The sequence below is a fragment of the Procambarus clarkii genome, chromosome 60 (assembly GCF_040958095.1).
Source record: "Procambarus clarkii isolate CNS0578487 chromosome 60, FALCON_Pclarkii_2.0, whole genome shotgun sequence".
Classification (NCBI taxonomy): Eukaryota; Metazoa; Arthropoda; class Malacostraca; order Decapoda; family Cambaridae; genus Procambarus; species Procambarus clarkii.
The window spans coordinates 15,622,421-15,649,817 of record NC_091209.1 but is presented as its reverse complement, the minus strand read 5'-3'; the positions used below and the strand labels follow the sequence as shown (position 1 = coordinate 15,649,817).

The window sequence follows — 27,397 nt, the reverse complement described above, 5'->3', positions numbered from 1 at the left end:
CTTCCAGCGAAGTGAGGTTTAATTCCCGTAGTCTCTCCTCGTAGCTCATACCTCTCAGCTCGGGTACTAGTCTGGTGGCAAACCTTTGAACCTTTTCCAGTTTAGTCTTATGCTTGACTAGATATGGACTCCATGCTGGAGCCGCATACTCCAGGATTGGTCTGACATATTGGTCATATTGGTGATTGGTCTGTGTGTGTGTGTTCACGTCTCTCAGCATCTCATATCTCATCCTATCTCTCCATACGGTTGTTCCGCTACTCCCAAACTTCCCCCATTTTCTCTCTCTCTCTCTCTCTCTCTCTCTCTCTCTCTCTCTCTCTCTCTCTCTCTCTCTCTCTCTCTCTCTCACTCCTCCCACTCCTATCTCATACTATGTATCTTCTTTCTCTTATGTATTCTTCCATTCTCCCGACCCTTACTCTCCTGAACCCTCCAATCATCCAAGTTTTCCTGCCTACTCCCCCGTCCCTTTGTTTCTCTCTCCTCGCTCTCTACCCCCTCCCCCCCTAGCGTGTGTGAGGCCATCAGTCACCAGACAGCTAGTTACGTCTTGTTTACCCCTCCTTGCTCGCTGATTGGCTGGCTGCTTGGTGTCTGCCCCCCCCCTCGCTGTCTGTACGTCTGTCTATCTGCATGCTTAGTTGTTATACACACACACATACGAAATAAGAAGACAGGAATCACGCAGGAAGAGAGAGAGAGAGAGAGAGAGAGAGAGAGAGAGAGAGAGAGAGAGAGAGAGAGAGAGAGAGAGAGAGAGTGAGTGTTAGGGGGGTAAGGGACTGGGAGGTGAATATCTTTGTAGTCAAAGAGTTTTTGGCACTGTCCGTCAGGATCGACTCCAGCTCAAGCTACGGAAGTAACTTAGTGTATCTGCAGGAATGGTAACTTGGGTAATGGAATACCTCTCAAGAAGGCGAGGAAGGAGAGCGGTAATGAGTACTTCAAATTATCTACTCGAAGCCTCATCCTGTTTCTCACACGCGTCAGAGACTTAGCAAAGAAAATGGGTGCATTTATATCGTTATTTCCTGATTAGAACAGATAAGGACTTTAGATACCCCCGCAAGATGAACTAAGCACATTCCTGGGTGATGTGAAAACGGTTAATTGCTGGATTTTGACCCAGATAAGTACATAGCACCTGTGGTAATGACACCAGCACAACGTCAAGGAGAGAAATAAGCATCAAAAGGAGAAAGACTTGTCAGTAGACATAACTCAGGATCAGACACACACATTTGTAAAATGACGTCGGCAACATAAGCTAAACTGGTCAACGTCTTGATAGTGTATAAGAATGTACACAAAGGTGCTTTCCGAACGCTATATACAACCTACGTAAGACACACTTCTGAGTGTGAAGCCCCAGCACGCAACCCCTATCACATCAATGCATTAGGAAGTGATGTGGTGGAGGCTGACTTCATGCACAGTTTCAAGTGTAGATATGATAGAGCCCAGTAGGCTCAGGAACCAGTTGATTGACAGTTGAGAGGCGGGACCAAAGAGCCAGAGCTCAACCCCCGCAAGCACAACTAGGTAAGTACAACTAGGCAAGTAGGTAAATACATCCAGAAGCAAAAAATACAATTAGAAAAGGTCTAAAAGATTTACCACTGTTCCTCAGCTGATGGGACTGAGCTATGAAGAAAGACTGAGGAAACTGGCAACATTGGAGGAAAATAGAAATAGACGAGACATGATAACGACATTCAAAATTGTAACTGGTAACAAGAAAACTGAGCAAGGAGTCGGAGAGGAGCCGTCATAGTGAGGAACACGTGACCAAGGAGACACGAGGGGCAACTAGGCAGACAAAAGAGTCACAGATATGTCAGAAATGTTGACCAAGAGCTACATACTCTTGGTCTAATGAGAGTGTTATAGCCATACACCCTGAGTATGGCTCTTCCTGACTCTAATCTCTGCAGATGTTTACCAGGTACACGTGTGTGTGTGAGAGAGAGAGAGAGAGAGAGAGAGAGAGAGAGAGAGAGAGAGAGAGAGAGAGAGAGAGAGAGAGAGAGAGAGAGAGAGAGAGAGAGAGAGAGAGAGCCATCTGTCAAGCGGTGTCTGAGTGGCCACACCCTTCTTATCGGCCCTTGTCTCACTCTCCACCCCTTCACCCTACCTCCACCCTTCACTCTTACTACCCCCCTAGCTCAACCACCCTTCCATCTTCTCTCACCCTTTCCACCCTCCACTGTTCCACCACTGTTCCACCCTCGGCAGTCACCTCCCCAGGTAAGGCGGGAACACGGGTGGATGCGGGAAACTAGCATTTGTTTATTTCCTACCACAGACGTGGCCAAACATTTATAATGTTTCAGCAGCTTATAGACATTGTCTTGAGTCCTCCATAGACAGGGTTAGAGATCTGTTAAACACATAGTTCACCGAGTAACAATTGGGAGTAACAATCAACCACAGCAAGTGATTGTACAGCTTTTAAAATGGCAATCTAACTTACATACATAAATACACTGATTTACGTCTGTTCTACAGCAACAGTGTTCGAGGTGTCTTTTACATAGTGTCATTAATGTGCGTTTACAAAGGTAAAATGAAATTTCTGACCAGATTACACATATTCTGTACACACACACACACATACATACACACATTAGGTGTATGCACCTACACCTACCATTAGGTGTATGCACCTACTGCACCATACACACACATTAGGTGAGTACACACACACTATCCACCAGGCTACCAGGCGCCTGGTAGCCTGGTGGATAGCGCGCAGGACTCGTAATTCTGTGGCGCGGTTTCGATTCCCGCACCAGGCAGAGTTAGTCAGCTGTCACGGGCTGCTTCCTAGGGTGTATGTGTGTGGTGTGGAGGAAAAAAAAAAGTAGTAAGTATACAGTTGATTGACAGTTGAGAGGCGGGCCGAAAGAGCAAAGCTCAACCCCCGCAAACACAACTAGGTGAATACACACACACACAGGATACCAGTATATCTCCGGCTTCATGTTCTTCAGCCACTTGGGCTGGACGGTAGAGTGACGATCTCGCTACTTGCAGGGTCGCCGTTCGATCCCCGATGTCTCCTTTAAAATTTTTAAATTTTGCCCCGAGGGACGAGTTTATTGGGCAGCGCCACTCATCCTGTGAGTGGACACACCGCCATAGCAGCATGTACAACACTACCCAATAGGAAGAAAACCCGCTGGGTTGTTCATCCTGTCACTTGTACCCAGACACAGCTGGGACTTGCTTAACTGTCTCAAGCGAACAGCTTATCAAACAAGAAGATTAACATTTGTCAACTCCTAAAATTTACGTTATCTTGCGGGTGCAAAATGGGGGAATCTTTTGAGAACAGCATCTATAAGGAGTGTTACAGGGTCCTTCCCTCTCGCGGCTCTTGTCTGAGTTCGGCAGGGTTCGATCCCCGGGCAGGGAGGGCTTGATGAACCTCGAGCTTCCTTAATTGTTGGCCCCTGTTCACCCAGTAGTAGACTGGGTGAACAGGGGCCAACATAGACTTGGTTGAACATAGACTTGGTTGTTAACCGATTTCTGAGTCGTATTCCAGGGAAAAACTGGTAGGTTATGGCTTGAAATGAACTGTGGGAAGAGAAAGCATAAACCTGCTAGCAAGAGTTGGGACTCGTCTCCTGTACCCGCCTTTATACAACAAAACATGACAGTGTCAGACCACAGAGGAAGAATTGAAACAGGAATTTCCTTAAGTACTTTCTGCAGATGTATTACTTTCCTTAAGTAATACATCTGCAGAAAGAATGAATGCAAAGCATAAAAAGAGGGAGGGGGGGTTTAGACGGGGTTGAAGGAGACGGTGGTCATAAGGGGGGGAACCCCAGCATGGACGGGTTATCATAGAGGCTGTGTGAGTAGTGTAGAGATGCAGGGAGAAGAGGGGGGGGTGGAAGGGGGGAAGGGGAGGGGAGGGGAGATGTAGAGAGTCTTCAGCAACGTCCATACATTTCCCAACCTGACGCCCCGACACGATCCCTCCATTTCCCCAACGAGTATCTCCACCCCTTACCCCCACCCTCTCTCCCAATCCCCCATCCACCCAATCAACTCCATCCCCACAGCCCCCCATCTCCTCCCACCCCCGCCTGTCGGCACCCCGGCGTCGTCTCTCACTCTTATCTTGGGGTTCCAGGCTTCGACGCCTCCGACGGGTTCATTGTTGGGGTAGGAACACGGGCTGTGAGATGGCGGGGGAGGGCGGGGGCGGGCTCTTTGATTTCTCTATTATACCTTGACGCGAGGTCTGGCAGGGGTGGGGTGGGGGGGGTGAGGGAATGATGAACGAGGTGGGAATGTAGGATGGAATGTGGTTAGGAGAAACTACCACTAAAGACTGTATCGTGACTCTAGGGTGTCTAGGTAATCCTACCTATGAATTGCTTCAAAACACATATTCAGCCTTATCTTAAGGCTACCTTATCTTAAGGCTTATCTTAAGGCTTATCTTAAGGCTAAGGCTACCTTATTTTAAGCCTTATCTTAAGGCTTATATTAACAAGGCAACTTAGCAGTATTCATGACCCCAGTTGGGAGGTGGGACCAAAGAGCCGAAGCTCAACACTAAAGCCCACAAGTAATCGAGCCGGGATAGTTCAATCGTCGACAAAGCAGCTGCAGTGAACCTTGAAACTACTCTGTTGCAGCACGAGATTGCTATCACAGCGGTGATAGCTCCCCATGCAGGTGATTTTCTATTAGCAGCCCCCCTATGTCTAGCGTGTCTCAAGCAAATGCTTCACATTGCTGTGGCGCCCCCTCACCTTGCTTCTCCAATTCACACCAAATCTAGGTGTATTTGCTGTGTGGCAGAGGCTGACAGACGATGAGCATGGTCGACTCTGCCAAAGCCTAGGGGGGCTGGCATTCAAGGCAAATGAATATAATGACATTATCAACATCAATGCAGTAGTTTGCAAATATACAAGCAGACATCTAAAGGGATGAGAACATCCGTAGTAACTACTTTCACCACCAGGTGACAGTACTGGCCGATGACTAACTGTTTCTTAAATTTCTTCAAATAGGTTAATATAAGGTGTATTATGTTTTAATAGGTTCAGTTAGGCTAGGCTTCAATAGGTTAAATTAGTTCAGTAAGGTTAGGTAGTTCTAGTTCCTCTAACAGGTATATTGTAATTGTGCAGCTCATGGTCTTGTAGTTAGCAGAGCCAAGCTGTTTTTGGGGAAATGGCAGTGATTTTTGTGCTATTTTGGGGCATATTTCCGCGCCTTTGTGTTGTATGTCACCACTCGTGTTCTGTTTTTGGCCCATATCTTAATGTCTGTGCTATTTTTGTTATCATTTTAGCACACTTGACTGATATGGCTGTTTTTTTTAGCCATATCTTACTGCGTTTGTGCTTTTTTGGTCCATATCTTAGTGCTCTTGTGGAGATTTTGGTCCACATCTTAGTGCTTTTTCGGTCATATCCTAGCGCTCTTGTGCTACTTTTGTGTCATACAGTAGCGTTCTTGTGTGGTTTCAGGCCATACTTACAGGTAACGTTTTATTACGCTATAGAGTAGTCGAGAAGCACTACGTTATCAGGCCTGTAGCGTGAGCAGTTATCGATTGGGTTTGGGTATTGGTCTTAAGGCCTATCAACCTCAGGAGGCTTATTAAGGCCACCATGTAAAAGCTTACCAGCTATTCAACAAGTATACTTTAGTCCTAAATATAATCCAGAAGTACAGTATATTCTGCTATATACACCGAGGAGCAGTATACACCTCTTGGTGTATATTATTAAATATGACCGAAAAAGTAAGATTAATAATTCTAACACGAATTTTCTCAATCTTTCGTACATTACGCTTCACTGTTGGAGGTAAATCAAAAATCAATTCTCCAAAATTCATTTTTATTTCTAGTCTGACGCGACACGGGCGCGTTTCGTAAAACTTATTACATTTTCCTCTTGGTGTGTGTATATATATACTGGGAAAGCGGTGAAAGGAGCATCAACTATTGTTTAAACTCACTAACCAGGCAGCGTTGTCTGGACTCTGGTGCAACAACAGAACTGATCGTACGGCACTTCTTCATTCCAGATCACACTGGATGCATTTGGAAAAACGGGCTTCCTGTGGATGAATATGGCTTTGGAACATTTCCTTTCTTTTCGAGTGTAAGAAAGTTAATTTTGTTGCGTCTGAGTAAGTTTGACAGTCGGCGCTGGCAGACGTGTCTAAGACATAAAGAGGAGATGATATCGTACCGCATCGTAAACTAGCAGGTAATTATCCGGTACTCATGAAGCTATCTGAAAACAATTGCATTAAAATCTGATGAATCCAACTGAACATTTCTATGGTTTCACTGTCAAATAAACCTCAGGATAAAACCTTCACGCAAACTGCACTTATCGTGAAGAAGAAACCTCGCTTTGAAATTGGCGGGAAACCTTATCATACCGCATCTGTGCACTGCCAAATATATCTTTGAAATTTATGGGAAACCTTATCGTACTGCAACGTTGCCGTCAAATAAAACAATTACAATAATTTACCGAATAGTTGCCCACGGACAAAACTACCCGGGACACACGTACATGCACAGTTTGTCCAAGAACAAAGACTAACACGGTTCTGTAACTCATTGGTCAACCAGCAGGGAAGGACACCTCTCTGGCGTTGACGGAGAGCTTATCGCACCGCACTCTGGCCTGGCAAATGGCGGGCAGGCACACGCCACTAAATTATTGACAATTTTATCTAAATGGCGTGGTGGCCGCCTCCTCCACACGGCAACCCATCCACTACAACAATTTTGAAGAAAAAAGAGGAAGTGCGCTGAGAAATGTGACCATCTGGGCGTCAGCGGAAGAAGAGGTACAGAAAAGGAGGGAGCATAAATCTATTACTTTCTTCCCATCTTTTGATGCAAAAGATGAAAAGAAAGTAGTAGATGGAGAAGAGAAGTAGGGAAGGGAAAGAACGGAAGGAAGAGAACAGAACAGGAAGGATGGGAGGGAACAGGAGAGGGGGGGGGGGGCAGTAAAATATATGCGTGAAAATGGTAAAATTGGATGAGATGTGTGGCAGCTTATCTCTCAGGCGTGGGCTGCCTGGGCCTTCCCTTGCTGCCTGGCAAGGGAAGGCAGCCAAGACCAGTCTCATGCTGTCAGGCAGAGGAGGGTAGCCCGGGCCCGCCATCTGTTATTCTGGGACCCGCCTTCTGCTGTCTGGCAGGGGAAAGCAGCCAAGACCAGCCTCATGTTGCCTGGCAGAAGAGGGCAGCCATGTGCTGCCTTGTATTTCAGGCCAGCCAGGGACCTGTCTTCTCCTGTCTGGCAGGGGGAACGCAGCCAAGACCAGCCTCATGTTGCCAGGCAGAAGAGGGCAGCCATGTGCTACCTTGTATGGCAGGCCAGCCTGGGACCTTCCTTCTGCTGTCTGGCAGGGAAACGCAGCCAAGATCAACCACATGCTGCCTGCCAGGGGTGGTCAGCCCGAGACCCGCCTTCTGAAGAAGGCTTAAGGTGTACACTGTCATTCGTAAACCTGACCTTATATAAAACAACTAGACTGGAGAAATCTGGACAATAACAAAGAAAATCCCATCAATCAAGAAAGGTCGTCCCAGTATTCAAGAAAAGGTCGTCCCAGTATTCACAAGAGTATATCACTACATGCATTCCATACAAAGTATAGCATAAGATAACCACGAAGAGAATACTGGAACACCTGGAATGGACAACAGTTTTTCACCGTGGGACAGCGCCGTTTCTGATGAGGAAATTCGACGCTAGTCAAAAGATAAAGTGTTGTATGACAGGGTCCCCAAGATAGGCTGTCAAAGTGCGCTTGATATTGTGCTACACAAAAGGCGTATATATAAGATTGAAACGCAAGCTGGGATAACAAGAACGGCATTAAACTGAAAACGAAGCGTCAGTGTGAGAGAGGAAGTATCGGGCTAATGGTATGTGACAAAGGAGGCTTGCTAGGCTCCCTTCTAGGTCCATTGCTGTTCCATAATATATAAAAACATAAGAATGGAGCTATTAAGATCCAAAATTCAAGAATATATATATTGTAGAACTTATCATCTGCAAATGTAGTTAGGAAAAATATCGTGGTAAGTTCTTGGGGCAGACCACTTCTTTCCATACGTTTGAGCTGAACGGAGTACTCGGCATTCGGCAAGAAGCCTTATATCTCTTTATGCTATACTCAAGTACAAGTACATGTCCTGCACTGATAACAATACCATTCAATTGTCACGGGATCTTTCTTTCCAGAGAAACCTTGAGGAGCGCCACAGTTAGCTTTGGGTTCAGGATCAACATCGATAACTAAGATCGTAAATTAATTTGCAAAGAAGGTAATTCATGTTTGATGTTGAGTTTATTTACACTATATATTTACATTTACAAAAATTGGCTTGACATTTTATGTTCATTTCCATGTTACGAATGTCACAGAAGAACACATAGGATCAACAGATGAACTGATTTGTGACTGAACAAAACTTTGTTCATGACTGAAAAGATATTAACATAACAGTAAGGTTGACTGATATTAAAATGCTGTCTCTAATGGCAGGTATGAGAGGCTACGAGATGGGGCATAGGAAGCCTAGCATCATTCTCCACACCGCCCCACTCCCCCACCATCACCAACACCGCCCCACTCCCCCACCATCACCAACACCGCCCCACTCCCCCACCATCACCAACACCGCCCCACTCCCCCACCATCACCGCCCCACTCCCCCACCATCACCAACACCGCCCCACTCCCCCACCATCACCAACACCGCCCCACTCTGGCTTCAGTGTCGCTGGGATATTTTGAGAGTTGAGTCGGAGACTAGGCTATATTACCCTGCCGCCTTCCCCACCATCACAACCTCCTCCCTCACCACCACGGCCTCCTCCCTCACCATCACAACCTCCTCCCTCATCACCACAACCTCCTCCCTCACCATCACCATCACAGGGGGCCCAATGATGGTACTAGTATAGTTTTGGTGTAGGGCTTAAGTCCAGTCACCTTCTAAAGGATTATTAAAGCCACTACACTAGCTTACTGACCAACCAGCAAGTATACTTTAATCCTAAACATAGTCTAGCACTATAGTATACTCACAGTGTATATACACCGAAATAGGGTACACCTCTCGGCATATATTTCACTCATAAATATAATTACATAAAGATACAACAAAAAAACACATATATAAATATGTAATAATACGATTATTATAAATGTATTTAATTAAATATTATATATAAAATCTATGATATAAATCAGAATAAACTAGTATAAATATAACTAACATTAATCTAAGAACGTTCAAAAGGCGAGACTAGGAGCCTAGCTCGACCCTGCAAGCACAGATAGGTGAGTACACACACACACACACACACAATATTGGGTTCCAGAGCCCAATAGGCTCAGGAACCTGTACACCTGTTGATTGACGGTTGAGAGGCGGGACCAAAGAGCCAGAGCTCAACCCCCGCAAGCACAATTAGGTTAGTACACACAGGGGCCTCGCGGCTGAGTGGAGCACGCTCGGGAGTCGTAATCCTAAGGGCCCGGGTTCGATTCCCGGCCGAGGCAGAAATGAATGGGCAGAGTTTCTTTCAGCCTGATGCTTCTGTTCATCTAGTAGTAAATAGGTACCTGGGAGTTAGACAGCTGCTACGGGTCTGCTTCCTGGGGTTGTGTGTGTGTTAGAGAGAAATATATATATATATATATATATATATATATATATATATATATATATATATATATATATATATATATATATATGTAGAAGATATAACAGAGGAAAAAATACATTGGTTAGAAAGGCGGGGTCCAAGAGCTAATAGCTCGATTCTGCAATGCTATGATTTACAATGCTAACCAAAACACATAAATACATTTACGTCTATCCTACTTAACACTGTTCGAGGTATGTTCTTTTACACATAATGTTATTAATGCGTGTTTGCAAAGGTGAAATGCAATTCTGACAAGCTTACACATATATACACACATATGTGTGTATATATGTGTGTATATATATACTGTATATATATATATATACACACACATATGTGTGTATATATATACTGTATATATATATATATATATATATATATATATATATATATATATATACACATATGTGTGATTATATATATACTGTATATATATATACACACACATATGTGTGTATATATATATATATATATATATATATATATATATATATATATATATATATATATATATATATATATACAGTATATGTGTGTACATACAATTACGTCTCTCATATATACATACATATATGTCTCCTACTTTGACATGGTTGGATAGTTCCTATAGAAACTAATGTGTTATTAAACACTTAACCGGTGGTTAAGTGTTTAAGTAATAGTAATAATAGTAATGTAATAATGTTTAAGTAATAGTAATGTTACGTCATATATATGACATAACACTTAAAAGAGACATGAGGACGGAGTGAAGGAATGGTGCCCAAGCACTTGGACCGTCGTGGGGTGGAGGACCCAACCTGTATGATGTCAGGACGTCATTATATCAACCAACTCAAGTGGTTGGGTCAAGATGGAAGGGAAAAAACACGAGATAGAATAATGGATAGATAGAATGACACAGATAAATCAACAGATAGAAGCAGACATAAGCACAGGCAGAGAGAGAGAGAGAGAGAGAGAGAGAGAGAGAGAGAGAGAGAGAGAGAGAGAGAGAGAGAGAGAGAGAGAGAGAGAGAGAGAGACAGTAAAACGGAATTGGAAGAATGTACGCCTAAACAAGGAAGTAAAGGATATATATACATACGAAACAGTGACGAAATGAACAACAACAAAATCCCCCCCCCCCCCAAACCGACACAACAATGTTACCAACTCAAGTAGCGGCGATGAAGCTGCGCTGTCAAGCACCTCGTATATCGCTACGTTAGTTTAGACTTTTCCTCCTCTGAGGCTAAGGGGATGACAGAGCGCATCACGAGCAACACGTAATATCCACCAATGTGTTTTTTATTATGTAAACTGAAACTCCACCGTTTTTCCGGAGGCAAATTATGGGTGAGCGGGCAGTGTTGTCAAGGTGCCCGTCTCGCTCCCCCACACACCTGAGCTCTCTAGTATGATTATTTCTTACGATTTGTTTGTATTTGTGTTTAGTTTACGGTATTTCGGGTTACATAACATTGAGGTAAGGGAAGAATTGAGTGTGGGTGGGGGAGGAGACGAGGCTGAGCAGGGCGATGGTAACATTGGCGGGAGACAAATGGCGAGAACCCGAGACTGAGAGACAGGCCCGCGCCATTACTAGAGGTGAGGGTGTCGTTTGTGGTAATGACGCAGTCTTACCATGTCTTTATCTCCCTGCCCGCCCTCCCTCACCCCTCCAGAGCCCTCCACAGGGGCAGGCAGGGGGGAGCAGTTCACCGTCTAGGACCAGTGATGTGGCTCACCTTGCCTCCTCCCTCAGGTAGCATTGGCAGCCAAAATCCCCCCGTTCTAGTGGGGGGGAGTTTGATGGTTCATGAAGCGGTTGAGGGCGTCATTAGAGGCGCTGAAGGTGCTGTAACTATCCACAACCTCACCCCAACAAACGATAAAGACGCTGTCGCCTCACTGGAGAAGAATCAAGCGAGCAACGTGAACAATATGGGGAAGGCTCAATGCTCACGAGAAATATATGCACGAGGCTGCACTAATTAGGCTATAATTACCCATGGACCGTTTTTATTTGCTGCTCCTCCGGTGGTGTTGACAGCTGCAAATCATGTCAAGCCATGCATGGGGCGTCGTGTGGAGGCGCTTGCTGCAGTTTGTCACACACTTGCTTGGGTCTTAGTGGCCCAAGAAGGTGTCAAGCGCGCGCTGCCACATTCCGCTGCGTTCACTGGCGTCTCGTTCTCCTGTTTTTGCCATTTTCTCTAAATTAACTGTGAAACAGTAAGGTTAAGTGGAAGAACACATCCTAGAGGGCGCCTGACAGCTAAGTGGACAGCGCTTCGGATTCGTAGTCCTGAGGTACTGGGTTCGATCCCCGGTGGAGGCGGAGACAAATGGACAAAATGTTTCTATCACCTTGATGCCCTTGTTACCTAGCAGTAAATAGGTACCTAGGAGTTAGACAGCTGCTACGGGCTGCTTCCTGGGGGTGTGTAACAAAAAGGAGGCCTGGTCGAGGACCGGGCCGTGGGGACGCTAAGCCCCAAAATCATCTCAAGATAGATATTTGTGCCTCGAATCCTTGTAAGTTGTTCACCACCATTCCTGCAATTCCTATCCAGACCCATTCAACAATTTTAACATACTGTGTATTAAAAATTGGTTTGTTTTCATATATACAATTATATTTGTATACATAAAAATTCTGCGTATAGTTAGGTGTAGGTCAGGTTAGGTTTTTAGGTTCTAGTGGCGATTATTTGTATTAGAAGTACGTGGGTGAAGCATTTATAGAATTGTGGTTCGAACATAAATCGTCAGTGAAGCACTTGTTCCGGAAGTGTTCAATCGTCATCAGTTGTGTGTCGTGTGTAAACCGTTTTTCACTCATAAACAGGGGGTTTGGCGGCATTAACGAGTCATACGAGGAAGGACTATGGTATATCATTTAAAAAGGTGGGAGTCGAATTAAGGATATGAACGAATCGTTGTTTAAAATAAGTCAATTCATAATGCGCGAAGCCTACAGTCTCGACCGTCACGGACAATCGTACCCAAGACGTCAAGGTTATCGTACACTTGTCATAAACACTTGTATAGCCGAATATACTAAAAAATACAACGGGAGATTCAGAATATAACAAACTGAAGAGTGCAACATAAAATACTATATATAAAATAATATACAAGATATAACAGAAAATGCATTATATAATAAAGACAACAAAGTATATGGCCTGAAATTCCCCAAATTTAAAAGTCCGGTGTAATATAAAATACACAGAAAGAACTAATAAAACACGCAACATAAAACAATCAAGAGAACCAAACTAAAGTATAATACAACATAACATTCCTAGAATACAACATACAATCCGACATGCAGCACCAGACGGGGGGGGGGGGAGGAGCGAGGGCTGTATATCTTGCCTCCTTATGGCGGGTTGCGATTGGCTAATCTAAGCACGTTTACTGTCCATTAGCCAATCAGAACTTTCCACTGGTTGAGCCTCTTATCCCCTCTTTCTCTCTTACTCTCCCATCTTCCTCATTTCTTCTTACTCTTTCCTCTTCTCTCTCTCCTCTTTATCACTCTTGTTTTTAAATCGTTAGCCAATCACATCTCTTCCTAATATTGTCTTCCTCCAGTCTCCCCCCCCCCTCTTGGCACATCGGAGGGAGCTCTCCCTGTGAGAGAGAGAGAGACAGAGACAGAGAGACAGAGAGTATTTCCTAGTCGACAGGGATCCAGTTCTTGCTATTGGGAAAATAAGTATAACATTTAAAGGTTTAAAGTTCATGTTCTATGAAAATATGAAACATTTGTTTCATATTATCACTACTGTATATGTAGTGTAGCCTTGTAAAATTTATGTATATATGATATATATTGTATTTTATTAAATACAGAAAAAAACAGTTTTCTGGACAGGTCAAATGTAAAAAAAAAGAATAGCTTTGAGATATGTAAAGTTAGGGATGGGTTAGGATATGTTTGAGATAAGTTTTGTTTAGGGATGGGTTAGGATATGTTAAGTTTGAGATAAGTTATGTTTAGGGATGGGTTAGGATATGTTAAGTCTGAAATAGGCTATGTTTACGTTTAAGATACAATAGGTTAATTAGCTGAGATTGAGTTGGATTAAGTTTGGTTAGGCTGTAGTTGGAGAGGGATGAGGTGTAGTGTACATATGTTTCACCCCAAACATATGTAGAGACCCAAACACCTGTTCCCATGTTTTAACTGCTAGTCGTTGAGCGTAATAAATGTGTATTTGACTGCGTGTTTGCGTGTTTGACGCACACTAAACCACGCAGGAAATGTTGGCTGTCGCAATGAGCGTGGGACGCTGGCTCTTCACCTCCGTGGGTCCATTGTTCACCAGTTGGTATGCAACGGCCGTTCATTGGTACTGATGCAGGGACAGATTTCACTGTTCAACGGAAGAAATAGAACAACAGAACAGGACCCCCGTTTTATTTATCTGTTTATAATGGTAATATTATTATGTTTACTGAAAGAAAAGGAAGTAATATCAGGCGGTGAGACATCTTCACTATACAGATTTTTTGGGGGGAAGGGTTGTGAGTACGGGCGCAACCACTTGGATCATTGGGAATCGAACGTGGACCTTGCTAGAAGCGAGTCTATCGTTTTACCGATAAATCTAAGTTTGTTGCGCATTATAGCTATTGAGGATATGAGTGATAAAGACAATATCGCCTTGTTAAACATATTTTTTTTTTAGTACTCGCTGTTCACAAACGAATTTTATGTTAATTTATCCATCACCATCATGGATTTATCCATCCATCCTCTATCCTATCCTTTCCACACAGAAACAGGTAATATTGTGAGATGATAGCGGGCAGGCTATCCGCCTTGCTGACACGATGTGTGAGTTATGATAGCAGGCGGACTGTCGGCCTTGCTGATACGATGTGTGAGTTATGATATCAGGCGGGCTGTTCACCTTGCTGACACGATGTGTGAGTTATGATAGCAGGCGGACTGTCGGCCTTGCTGATACGATGTGTGAGTTATGATATCAGGCGGGCTGTTCACCTTGCTGACACGATGTGTGAGTTATGATAGCAGGCGGGCTGTCCACTTTGCTGACACGATGTGTGAGTTATGATAGCAGGCGGGCTGTCCGCCTTGCTCACAAGATGTGTGAGTTATGATAGCAGGCGAACCGTCCGCCTTGCTGACATGATGTGAGTTATGATAGCAGGCGACTGTCGGCCTTGCTGACACGATGTGTGAGTTATGATAGCGGGCAGGCTATCCACCTTGCTGACACGATGTGTGAGTTATGATAGCGGGCAGGCTATCCACCTTGCTCACACGATGTGTGAGTTATGATAGCAGGCGGACTGTCGGCCTTGCTGATACGATGTGCGAGTTTTCTTGCGTCAGGGAGCTACAAGAGTGTGTGTGAGAGATTCTTCACACTTACAGTGAACTCTTTCACATAGTTCTCCGTGTGGAAGTGTATTACCTACACCTCCCTGACGAGGAGAGACTAAGAAATAAAGATACATCCAAGAAAGTGGTATGACAAGAACAGACACACTCGCCTGGAGTGTATGAATGCAAGACAAATTTTAACGAGGAATAAAAATAAAGTTCTGAAAATATCAACAAAAGCACAGAAAATATAGAGAAAAGAGCCGAAAACATTAATAAAAAAGGCCTCCGAAAATATTAAAAAAAAACTGAAAATTATCAACTTAAGCTACTTTTCGCATGGGCAAAAAGGCTTTATGTGTGATTTATGTTCATCCCATCACCCCTCCCCCCCTCCACCAGTCCATCACCCCCTCCCCCCACCACCAGTCCATCACCCCTCCCCCCTCCACCAGTCCATCACCCCTCCCCCCTCCCCCAGTCCATCACCCCTCCCACCTCCACCAGTCCATCACCCCCTCCCCCCACCACCAGTCCATCACCCCTCCCCCCCTCCACCAGTCCATCACCCCTCCCCCAGTCCATCACCCCTCCCCCCTCCACCAGTCCATCACCCCCTCCCCCCACCACCAGTCCATCACCCCTCCCCCCTCCACCAGTCCATCACCCCTCCCCCAGTCCATCACCCCTCCCCCCTCCACCAGTCCATCACCCCCTCCCCCCACCACCAGTCCATCACCCCTCCCCCCACCACCAGTCAATCCCCCCTCAACCAGTCCATCACCCCTCCCCCCTCCACCAGTCCATCACCCCTCCCCCCTCCACCAGTCCATCACCCCTCCCCCCACCACCAGTCCATCACCCCTCCCCCCACCACCAGTCCATCACCCCTCCCCCCACCACCAGTCCATCACCCCTCCCCCCTCCACCAGTCCATCACCCCTCCCCCCACCACCAGTCCATCACCCCTCCCCCCTCCACCAGTCCATCACCCCTCCCCCCACCACCAGTCCATCCCCCCTCCCCCCACCACCAGTCCATCACCCTTCCCCCCTCCCCCCACGACCTGTTGCTGCATATTCACTTGTTCAGTGTTCAACAAGGTGTGCCAGTTATCTTTACGAGCTGGTTGTGGGATACGGACATGTTGGTGGTGAATACTGCCTCCTCCCCCCCCCCATCCTCCCCACCTCTAATTCTCCCCCCGTCCCCCCTGTCACCACTTCCTCTCTACATCCTCTTCCTACATTGCTCCCTGCTTTTAGTCTCTCCTTAGCACTCCTTCTCTCTTCTCCCTCTTTACTTTCTCCCTTTATCGCAGTTTTCATCTATCTCTCTCCTTCATTTCTCTTACTATCTCGAGTTCCTTTTCTTCTCTATTTCTCTTCTTAACTCCCCCCCACCCCCTGGCCTCTCGGTAATCAATATACAGGTGTGAGACAGGTTTGAGGCGAGTGTGACAGGTGTGAGAACAAGTATGACACAGGTATAAGACAGGTGTCACAAGTTTGTCTTGTTGCTGTTTTTAATTCTTTATCCCCCAAGCGCAGTCGACTAAGGAGCGTCTGGGATCATCCCGGACGTAGGTTCGAACCCTAATCAAGGCCCTTGTGGATTCGTTCATTGGTTATAAGGCAGTTTAGTTGGATCTATTGGCCCTGTCCGGCGGCGCTGCCTGAGGCTCCAAGCTGAGTGACCCCCGAGTCAGTCATGGGTCCCCTCAAACCCCCATTCCTTGCAACCCGCTCTCGCACAAGAGAGTACATAGGTGACTTATTGCTTATAGTCAATATTTGGCATATTAATAAGTACATGTGGTATATTATAAGCTATATTGTGTTTTTATGGTATAAACTATTTCTATAAATTTGCTTAACACCAGTTTTATTATTAGGAATTTCCTTTTCAGTTTTATTAAACAATAGAGATTTTATACAAAATTTGACAATATCCTGAGTTACTTTACAATTTAAGTAAATATTTTAGTTTTATTTTATTATTTTTATAAAACTGTAATATCAATATAGGTATAAGTTAAGTACTAATTGTAATTAAGAAGCAATAAGATGTTTATCTTAACATACTAAGGTTAGGTTAGGTCGGTGTTTTCTATTCAATTTTTCAAGGTAAACTCAAATATTTACAATAAATTAGTGTACCACATATGCACTTATTAATTAATAAGTCAAATATTGACTCTAAGCAAGTGTGAGAACGGGTTGTTCCATCTCCCTCCTCCTCTTCCAGTACACTTTCTACCTCTCCTCCTCCCTTCCTGCCCTCTCTACTTCCTCATCCAGGTGGAACACCCCACTTGATACTTAAGTGCCGCTCAATGGACTTATGAATAGCACTCAAGGACCTCCTATCGTAGTGGTAGCTATAGCGCTTAAGGACCACCTCTTGTAGCGGTAGCTAGCCCTCAAGGACCTCCTCTTGTAGCGGTGCTAGCGCTCAAGGACCACCTCTTGTAGCGGTAGCTAGCGCTCAAGGACGACCTCTTGTAGCGGTAGCTAGCGCTCAAGGACCACCTCTTGTAGCGGTAGCTAGCGCTCAAGGACCTCCTCTTGTAGCGGTAGCTAGCGCTCAAGGACCACCTCTTGTAGCGGTAGCTAGCGCTGAAGGACCACCTTTTGTAGCGGTAGCTAGCGCTGAAGGACCTCTTGTAGCGGTAGCTAGCGCTGAAGGACTTCCTCTTGTAGCGGTGCTAGCCCTCAAGGACCACCTCACGTCAAAGAAACTTGTAACATTATTCTACGTCAGGCGCAGAGTACGCGCACGGAATCTGTATAAAAGTTCTACGACACTTGTTTCATTACATGCAACCAAAAGTGAATTGTATACTTTGATATGTACACAGTGAGTTTACCTTAGTCTTGGTAATTCAACACTAATTTCGTTCAGGACGAAAGTGTTTATGTTTCATGGGATTGGGTGGTTATAGATAGGAGCTGCCTCGTATGGGCCAGTAGGCCTTCTGCAGTTACCTTTGTTCTTATGTTCTTATGTTGGTTATCAGTCAGTACTTGATCAAGTGCTTACTGGTGGCCTTAACAACCAGTAGATCCAGAGGTAGATAGGCATTAAGCCACCACCCCCCCCCCAAAAAAATTGTACCAATTAGCTATGTTGTTTACGGGCTATTCATGCCCGTGCCACCTTTTGGGTGGCTTAATCATCATCAATCGTCAATCAAATTAGCTGTGCCTGCTGGTTCATCACCTACCTGGATGGTGGAACTAAACCCCATGTTGGGTTTTGGTTCCAAAATAATACGATTTTTTTTAGTTTTTTTGGTATGTTACGTCTGGTTCCTGCACGAAGTATGAACATTCTTAAAGTATGTTAATGAGTATGTATTATATATCAAATACTATAACACATTATTGGTTGAACAATGGGTAATGCATATGTAAGTAATAACAATTAATATTACCTTTTTAAGTAATAAAAGACTGATATTTAACAAAGTTAAAATGAGAATTACTAGTAGCCTATTATTATGAATATATATTAACATGATTTTACATTTAATAATATCAAGATATTCCTTACCAAAGTCCTATAGATGTTTTGGTGTGAGGTCTGTCAACCTCTGGAGGATTATTAAGGTCACAACAATACCTTACTGACCAACCGGCATGTATACTCTAGTCCTGAACATAGTCCAGGACTAATGTGTATATCAGTGTATATACACGAAGCTGGGTATACACCTCTCGGTGTGTATATGGGTTATATCGATTGATGAAGATTAAGCCACTCAAAAGGTAGCCCTTTTGAGCCATTACCAGTATCAAGAGCTGATATTGGAGATCTGTGGAGGTGCGACTGCACCCTGCGTGACGGGAGATGTCTCCCGTGTGGGTTACATCGATTGATTGACTGATGAAGATTAAGCCACCCAAAAGGTGGCACGGGCATGAATAGTCCGTAAGTGGAAGCCCTTTTGAGCCATTACAAGTATCAATAGATGATACTGGAGATCTGTGGAGGCGCGACTGCGCCCTGCTTGACGGGAGATGTCTCCCGTGTGGGATAAATTATTTACGATCCTGTGATGGCGTCAAAGAAAATATACACACAGTGAATCCCCGGAAACTATGCAAGCTACAGGCATACATACAACAAGATAAAATGTATTGGACATATAATAAGTATACTTTTATTATTAAATTTGTTGTAGTTTCATATACAACTGCACTTTTAAAACAAGGCAGAATTAGGCCTATTTGAACTTTGACAATCAACAAGCAAATACTTCTTAGCCTGAACACCTGGCGTCCCATCACTAGCGGAAACTGCCGTAAATGTTTCATCTGGCCAACATGTGACTCAACACCTGACTTAATACTTAAATCACTAAATTCAAGAACTAATTAAAAAAGATCCAAAGATGAACAAACCTGACCTAAGCTTGTGGAAGCCTTCTTGTGGAATACCTTTTGTTCTACAGGTAATAATACCATCAGTGGCATGAAACCAACAGACAGGACGCACGAAAATAAAGTCCACTACGGGCTCGCCATAGCCCGTGCTACGTAGGACTTTTTTGTTCCAGGTAGCGAATCTTAAACAACAACAGCAGGAAAATATATCTTTTGCGTTTGAATATATATATTTTCTGCTTTGCGCACTTGCACGCATTCACAAAACTACATTCTGTTCCACCACTGCCTGCTCCTCCACTACCACTGCCTTCACTACTACCACAACAAATCAAAGTTTCAACTTTTCCCCCCAAGTCCGTATTCCTGCCTGGCTTGTTCGCACTCTGTATCTCTCTCCTTCAAACTGTTTACTGCTTTCACCAGCCTCTCGCGACAACTGGAGTCCACGGAGAGCTTGAAGCTGTGTATCGTTAATTATAGTAGCGTGTGTGAGAGGTGAGGGAGAGAGAGGGAGAGAGTGAGAGAGGGAGGGAGTGAGAGAGGGAGAGAGAGAGTGAGAGAGAGGTACCATAAGTCAGGGTGATGGGGCTTCGCTAGACGTTCTCCTCCCGTGCCTTAGATAAGGAACTCGAACTCCTGCCAACATCTGACGGGACTGTCTTCCTCGGTCTTTGCTTGGTCTTTCTCGGTCTTCCTTTGGTCTTCCTCGGTCTTTGCTTGGTCTTTCTCGGTCTTCCTTTGGTCTTCCTCAGTCTTTGCTTGGTCTTTCTCGATCTTTTTTCGATCTGCCTTGGTCATTTCTTATCATGATCGCCTCACTGTACTGTTTTCTTGGTTTCTTTAAGCATTTTCGTGCCTTTATCTGATTGTTTACACTGGCGCGCTCGCGCATACAGCGTTCGGGATTCGCAATTTATGGACCTGGGTTCGAAGAGTACTAGAGAACGTGAAGGCATAATTTTCATGAAGAAAGCAAAGAGTGTTAGTAAGATGAGAACTATCAGACTGGAGAGCGGTAATGAGTGGAGTGCCTCAAGGGTCGGTACTGGGGCCCAGCCTGTTCCTAATATACGTAAACGACTTAACAAAGGAAGTATGCTTATTCCTTTTGCTTTCATTTGATTCATTTTCATTCATTTTTATTTGTTTTAGCTAATGAGGCGAATCAGAAGGACTGCAATACCTTCCTGGAATCTGTACACCAGTTGATTGACAATTGAGAGGCGAGACCAAAGAGCTAGAGCTCAACCCCCTCAAGCACACCTCGGTGAGTACAACTAGGTGAGTACATAGCAAGCTGGACTCGACAGTCTTCATAGATGGCATGATAAATTGTTACTAGACTTTAACCCTGATAAATGTAATGTTATGAAGATAGGAACTGGAGCAAAAAAAGACATATAGGATGAAGGGAAGGCACCTTCCAACTTTTGAAAAAGGGAAAGACATGAGTAGACATAACTTGAGAATAACGACGGCTAAGACTCTACGACTCTTTGAACCATTTTGAACCAAAGAACCGTTCAGTGTGAGATCCACTACTGAGTATGCTGCCCCAGCATGGAACCTTTATTTACAGTAAAGGAGGGCATAATAAAACTAGAAACGGTCCAAAAATATGCAACAAGCTAACTCCATACACAGTTTCAAATGTAAATATGATAGAGCCCAGTAGGCTCAGGAACCTGTACACCAGTTGATAGGCGGGACCAAAGAGCCAGAGTTCAACCCCCGCAAGCACAACTGGGTAAGTACAACTAGGTGAGTATACACACACAGACGACGTTGTGGCGCAGAAAGTTCCAGGATTACTTCACCATTATCTAAGTAGTGTGTGAGAGGCGCGCAAGTGGTGTCCTAGATACCATAAATATACCAGGACCAATAATAGAAGGTGCGGAGTGATGATTATGGAGAAAATGATGTAGAAATCTGGGAGCAGTTAGAGCCAAGTTTACCGCATGGAAATTGACGAGAACGATAACGTACACAAACGGCAAATGAGATGCTTTAATAAGACTTAATCGAAATCCTCAGATTAGGCAAAATTGTAATTAATTTTGTCAAAAAGATGTTAATATTAAATAAGGACCTTCTCTATCAACAGGAGACGATAATTTCAAAGGGTGTCACAGAGAAAGAAATAGGGAAAGGGGGGTAGAAATAGCCTAAGCTACTTTACCCCTTTGAGACGTATTATTTTCTCGTCTCAATAAACATACTTGAACTTGAATAGGGAAAGGAAGAGATTTTCTTGGCAGGTTGTGGATTTGCTAATGATTTATGAAAGAAAATTTCTTACATTAGTAAAAGGAAATATAGATCTTAAAAGTAAGATTAGCCTTTGATAGGGGAGTATTTTGCAGAAATAGAAGGAAATTTCCAGCTTGACTGATACGGTAAGGAGACAGGAGGGACAAATTAAGGAAGGAGTGAAAGAAAATGAGATATGGAAAATGAAGAGAGTGTGTGGGTACAAACAGGAAGAAAAGGTAAATGTAGACAAGAACTCAAAGCAATTCTACAGCCTAGCTAAAACAAGAAGTTAGGTAAGGATATGCTTTGAGAAAATTCATGGGCAGCTCAAGTGGATGAGGCTACTAAACGATTGGAAAAGTGTAAAGTGGAAATAAAATAAACAGTTGCTCGAGTTGTAAAAGAGAGACAACCAAAGAAGTATGTTTGGGAAACAAAATGAGAAATTAGCTGTCATGATCATACATTAGACAGGAAAAAACAGATTACCAACAGTAAACTTTTATATAACACCGTAAATAGAAGTAAGTCCATAATAATTTTTAGATGTCTGTAAAAGCAAATGACATCTAGGGTGGTCAGATCAGCAGAAAAACACACAGTAATTGAGAAAACAGTAGGTTTAGGAGACTTCACAATCAAATCAAATGTCAGTGATTTTGGAAGGATATACGAATATGTAAAGGTTAAGACTTGTACCATATGGGTGACATTAAATGGAGTGAAGCGAATGACAGAAGTGCTTAGGAATGACAAGAAACTACAAAATGATGAGGCTGGAAAACTATGGTTATTAAGACAAGATATTTTTAAAGGAAGAGAGAAGAAAATTGAACATTAACTTTTATAATTAACTTTTATAAAAGCAAAACATTTAAATGAGGGTAGGAATAGATAGGATGTATTTTTCTACAAGGTGATAAGGATTGGTAAGCCTGTGCAAAGGTGTACAGTTTAAGATGCCAGATCGTGTCACACTAACAGAGACGAAACTGGAACATACAATTTTGAACTGAGGTGGTAGTCCCGATAGGCTACAGCTCTCAGGGGCATAGAAATGTTTGTCAGATCATCAAGATTTTTCTTAAACCATTTTAATGTTTCTCAGATCATTAATATACTCTCAGGTTATCGAAATATTTCCGAGATCATGAAAATGCTTATGACATTATCGAAATATTTTTTTTTCACACCATCAAAATGCTTTTCAAATTATCAAAACATTTCTCAGGTCATCAAACTCTTTCTCAGACTAATAAATTGCCTATGTCTCACACTAACTAGGAACATGAGCGACAAACAAACCCAAATGATTGAACAAGAGGCGACAAACGAACAAAAACATTAGGGTCTCGTGTTAGTGTTTTTGTTGTGGGACGCGCACTTGTCCTCTGATTTATTTGTTGCAAGTCAGGTGTTTAAGATAAGCACGACCACGTGATGGATGATGTGGCTCTTTGAGGCTCTGTGTGGGTCTGGAGTGGCTCTGTGTGGCTTTGTGTGGGTCTGAGTGGCTCTGTGTGGGTCTGTGTGGCTTTGTGTGGCTCTGTGTGGCTTTATGTGGCTCTGTGTGGGTCTGTGTGGCTCTGTGTTGCACAATGTCGCTCTTTGTGGGTCTATATGATACTGTGAGGCTCTGTATGATACTGTGAGGCTCTGTATGATACTGTGAGGCTCTGTAGGATACTGTGAGGCTCTGTATGATACTGTGAGGCTCTGTATGATACTGTGAGGCTCTTTATGATACTGTGAGGCTCTGTATGATACTGTGAGGCTCTGTATGATACTGTGAGGCTCTGCATGATACTGTGAGGCTCTGCATGATACTGTGAAGCTCTGTATGATACTGTGAGGCTCTGTATGATACTGTGAGGCTCTTTATGATACTGTGAGGCTCTGTATGATACTGTGAGGCTCTGTATGATACTGTGAGGCTCTGCATGATACTGTGAGGCTCTGCATGATACTGTGAAGCTCTGTATGATACTGTGAGGCTCTGTATGATACTGTGAGGCTCTGTATGATACTGTGAGGCTCTGTATGATACTGTGAGGCTCTGGAGGATACTGTGAGACTGTGTGGTACTATGTGGCTCTGTGTGGCACTATGTGGCTCTGTGTGGCATCATGGAGTGGCACTGTGGTGTAGCCCGTCAACAGGGACATATACCAGACCCATCAAAAGAACTTTTGTTGAACCTGAAGAAGCAGTGATTATCATTTTGCGTTTTGGTCGCCTTTTATCTTGAATTTCAGCCTCCATTCGCTTTTTTCATCTTTCCTTTCTCTCCCCCCTCTCCCCTTCCTCCCCCCTCCCTCACAAAGCACTCTCTTCCCTCCCTCCTTTACACGGCAAGGACATAAGAGCGTCACCTGAAGCATGTTCAACACGGTAATCGCCTCTACAGACACTTCAGCAATGTTAAAAAAGTTGTGCAAAAAAGCCCCAAAAAGCAGGCATATTAGCGTCAAGCGCTATCTCGCGGCAGATAATGTATCTCTCCTCTTATCTGCGTCGCGTCTAACTGGAATGAATAAATAAATGAATAAATTCACGATAATTGCCGTGGGCCATTTTTGGCGTGGGTGGTTTGGGTATATACGCTCTTCTCTCGCTTAATGCGTCGCCTTTTACACGGAATAGACCGTTAAAAATGTGAGTTATTAGTATATAAACAGCACCATAATATTGATGAAATTCTTATCTATCGGTGTCGATGGGTTAGGTAGGTTGTTTGGGTTCGTATGTTTCTAGTTAGGGGGGAAAAACAGTTGTGTTTGTTACAGAGACTCTCTCTCTGTTTGTCTCTCTGTCTGTCAGTCAGTCTCTCTCTCTCTCTCTCTCTCTCTCTCTCTCTCTCTCTCTCTCTCTCTCTCTCTCTCTCTCTCTCTCTCTCTCTCTCTCTCTCTCTCTCTCTCTCTCTCTCTCTCTCTCTCTCCTTGGGTGAAAGCTCAACATTAACACGCAATACATTAGCGGGATTTATTATTCGCATTATGCCTATCCATCTAGCTGATAACAGCAACAAGCCACCAATATTAACATCCCTTAAAAAAATACACGTTTATAATGTTATCTTTGAGATGGTGGACCCCAGATGAGAGAGAGAGAGAGAGAAAGAGAGAGAGAGAGAGAGAGAGAGAGAGGGAGAGAGAGAGAGAGAGGAGAGAGAGAGAGAGAGAGAGAGAGAGAGAGAGAGAGAGAGACAGACAGACAGACAGAGAGAGAGAGAGAGAGAGAGAGAGAGAGAGAGAGAGAGAGAGAGAGAGAGAGAGAGAGAGAGAGAGAGAAAGAGAGACAGACAGAGAGAGAGAGAGAGAGAGAGAGAGAAAGAGAGACAGACAGAGAGATATCACACACATCACATTAGTTACCATTAACTTCCTACCAACGCATGAATGGTCACATCGTCAGCCCGAAAAAATCGTACACAAGACGGTTCGACAAAGCTCGGGTTTTGTTTCCCCAGCTGTCAAAACCATATATATATCATTAGGTAAGGGTATATTAGCTTTGATTAAGCTGTTTTAGGCACGGTTGAGCTATAGTTTGCATTAGGCTGGATAAGTTTAGGAAGCTTTTCACATCCGTTTGTGAACTGTTTTGTTTACATCGTGACTAGTCTCTCAGACGAGGACAACGTGGCCGTCGGGCGGTAAATCTTTTTATATTTTTTCATTTTTAGACGGGATTAGCGTGCCCAGGCGAGCCTTTGTTTGGACCAGAGTGACATCGGTGACTAGTGCAGTGATAGCCATCGGTAAAGTTGAATAATTCCGTGAATTTGGAAGTGTATAGAGCTGTTTTGGTTAGAAAATCTCGGCTGCTGGCGGTGTTGACATCCCGCCCAGTACTGCCGTCTCAAGGGTTCATATATGGCGGACCGGATTTATAAGCGTGTCGTCACTTATATATCAACAACACACTTAATCACTGGTGCATTCCACCACTGGAGGAGCACCCCACCACTGGAGCACCACCACTGGACCACTCCACCACTGGAGGAGCACCCCACCACTAGACCACTGAGGAGCACCTCACCACTGGAGGAGCACTCCACCACTGGAGCACCCCACCACTGGAGCACCACCACTGGACCACTCCACCACTGGAGGAGCACCCCACCACTAGACCACTGGAGGAGCACCTCACCACTGGAGAGGCACTCCACCACTGGAGCACCTCACCACTGGAGCACCTCTTACCGGTAAGTGACATTTTTGTGAGTCGTGCGTGATAGTGTGAGAGAGCCAGCCAGCATATGATGGAGGCATGGAGGGGGGGGGAGTGCAGCATCACAAAAGGAACAAGTAACAGAGATAAACATAGAGAGTGGGGGAAAATGGGGGGAATAAGACCTATAGGAGAGAGAAAAAGTGGATAGGCGCGGACACAGACTAGCATTTTTCAACCAGTCGTGCAGCGGGGGTTTGAGGGAATGTTATAAAATAACAGGAAGAATAACAATATGAACATTAGTTAAAAAATAAACTATTTGCTGAAATTCATGACCAACATTATTAAAACAAAAAACTTTGATTATTAGTAGTGTTATACAGCTTTTTATTAGTGTTTTTACTATTTATTTATATATTAGTGATATACAGAGATACTTTTAAACTTTTAACAAACAATTAAACTTTTGAAAACATCCGTTTTTAATAATATATGTTTATATATCTATATATATATAAAGTCTCCTCTTAAAATATTATGATGCGTCTTAACATTTTCTGAACCTTGTTTAGTGAGACATAAGTTGAAACAGATTGAAAATATCTGATATAGTCAAGGGAGGGGGAGCAGTTTATTTGTTTTTCTACCACAGACGTGGCCACACATTTACAATGCTAACCAGAAAAAATACATTTACTTCTGTCCTTCATGGACAGGGGGATACAGATCTTTTAAACATATAGTTCAGGGATTTATTGAACAATCAACCAAAGAAGGTGATTGTAGTGCTTTTAACATGCTAATCTCACCTACATACATAATTACATAGATTTATCTCTCTACTACATAAACAGTGTTTGAAATATTTGTTTACAAAGGTGTAATGCAACTCTGACCATATACATATACACATATATATTTATGTCTCTCCTACTTTGACAGCGTAAGATAGCTGCTTTAGAATCTAGTGTGATATTAACCACTTAAACCACTGAAGGTGATTAAGATACTTTTACAAGCTCAAGATTTAGTTACATTACATATATTTTACATAACTGATGCACTACATAGTCAATCTTGGGTACAAGTCCAGTATATCATCAAGTGTTCCAGTATTTAGATTGTGTTGACAGAGTTCAGTATTATATGACTTTACAGCTTAGACAACCACACAAACACTACAGATTGAGGTTTATATATATATATATATATATATATATATATATATATATATATATATATATATATATATATATATATACACATATATATATATATATATATATATATATATATATATATATATATGTCGTACCTAGTAGCCAGAACGCACTTTTATGCCTACTATGCAAGGCCCGATTTGCCTAATAAGCCAAGTTTTCCTGAATTAATTGTTTTTCGACAACCTAACCTACCTAACCTAACCTAACCTAACTTAACTTTTTCGGCTACCTCACCTAACCTAACCTCTAAAGATAGGTTAGGTTAGG

At 43.5% G+C, this 27,397-nt stretch overlaps 2 protein-coding genes across 3 annotated transcripts in view; both read left to right on the top strand.

Moving 5' to 3' along the window:
- Positions 1 to 27,397, top strand: part of LOC123766787 (TBC1 domain family member 2B) — a 425,460-nt gene that overhangs the window by 164,092 nt on the left and 233,971 nt on the right. The gene's annotated exons all lie outside the window — the stretch shown is intronic.
- The window catches only part of LOC123751104 (CDAN1-interacting nuclease 1), a 201,766-nt gene continuing 199,747 nt past the window's right edge, over positions 25,379 to 27,397 (top strand). Inside the window, exon 1 of the mRNA XM_069307572.1 lies at positions 25,379 to 25,938. Within this exon, the coding sequence (XP_069163673.1) occupies positions 25,607 to 25,938 (332 nt within the window). The 5' untranslated portion in view covers positions 25,379 to 25,606. The remainder of the gene's footprint in view (positions 25,939 to 27,397) is intronic.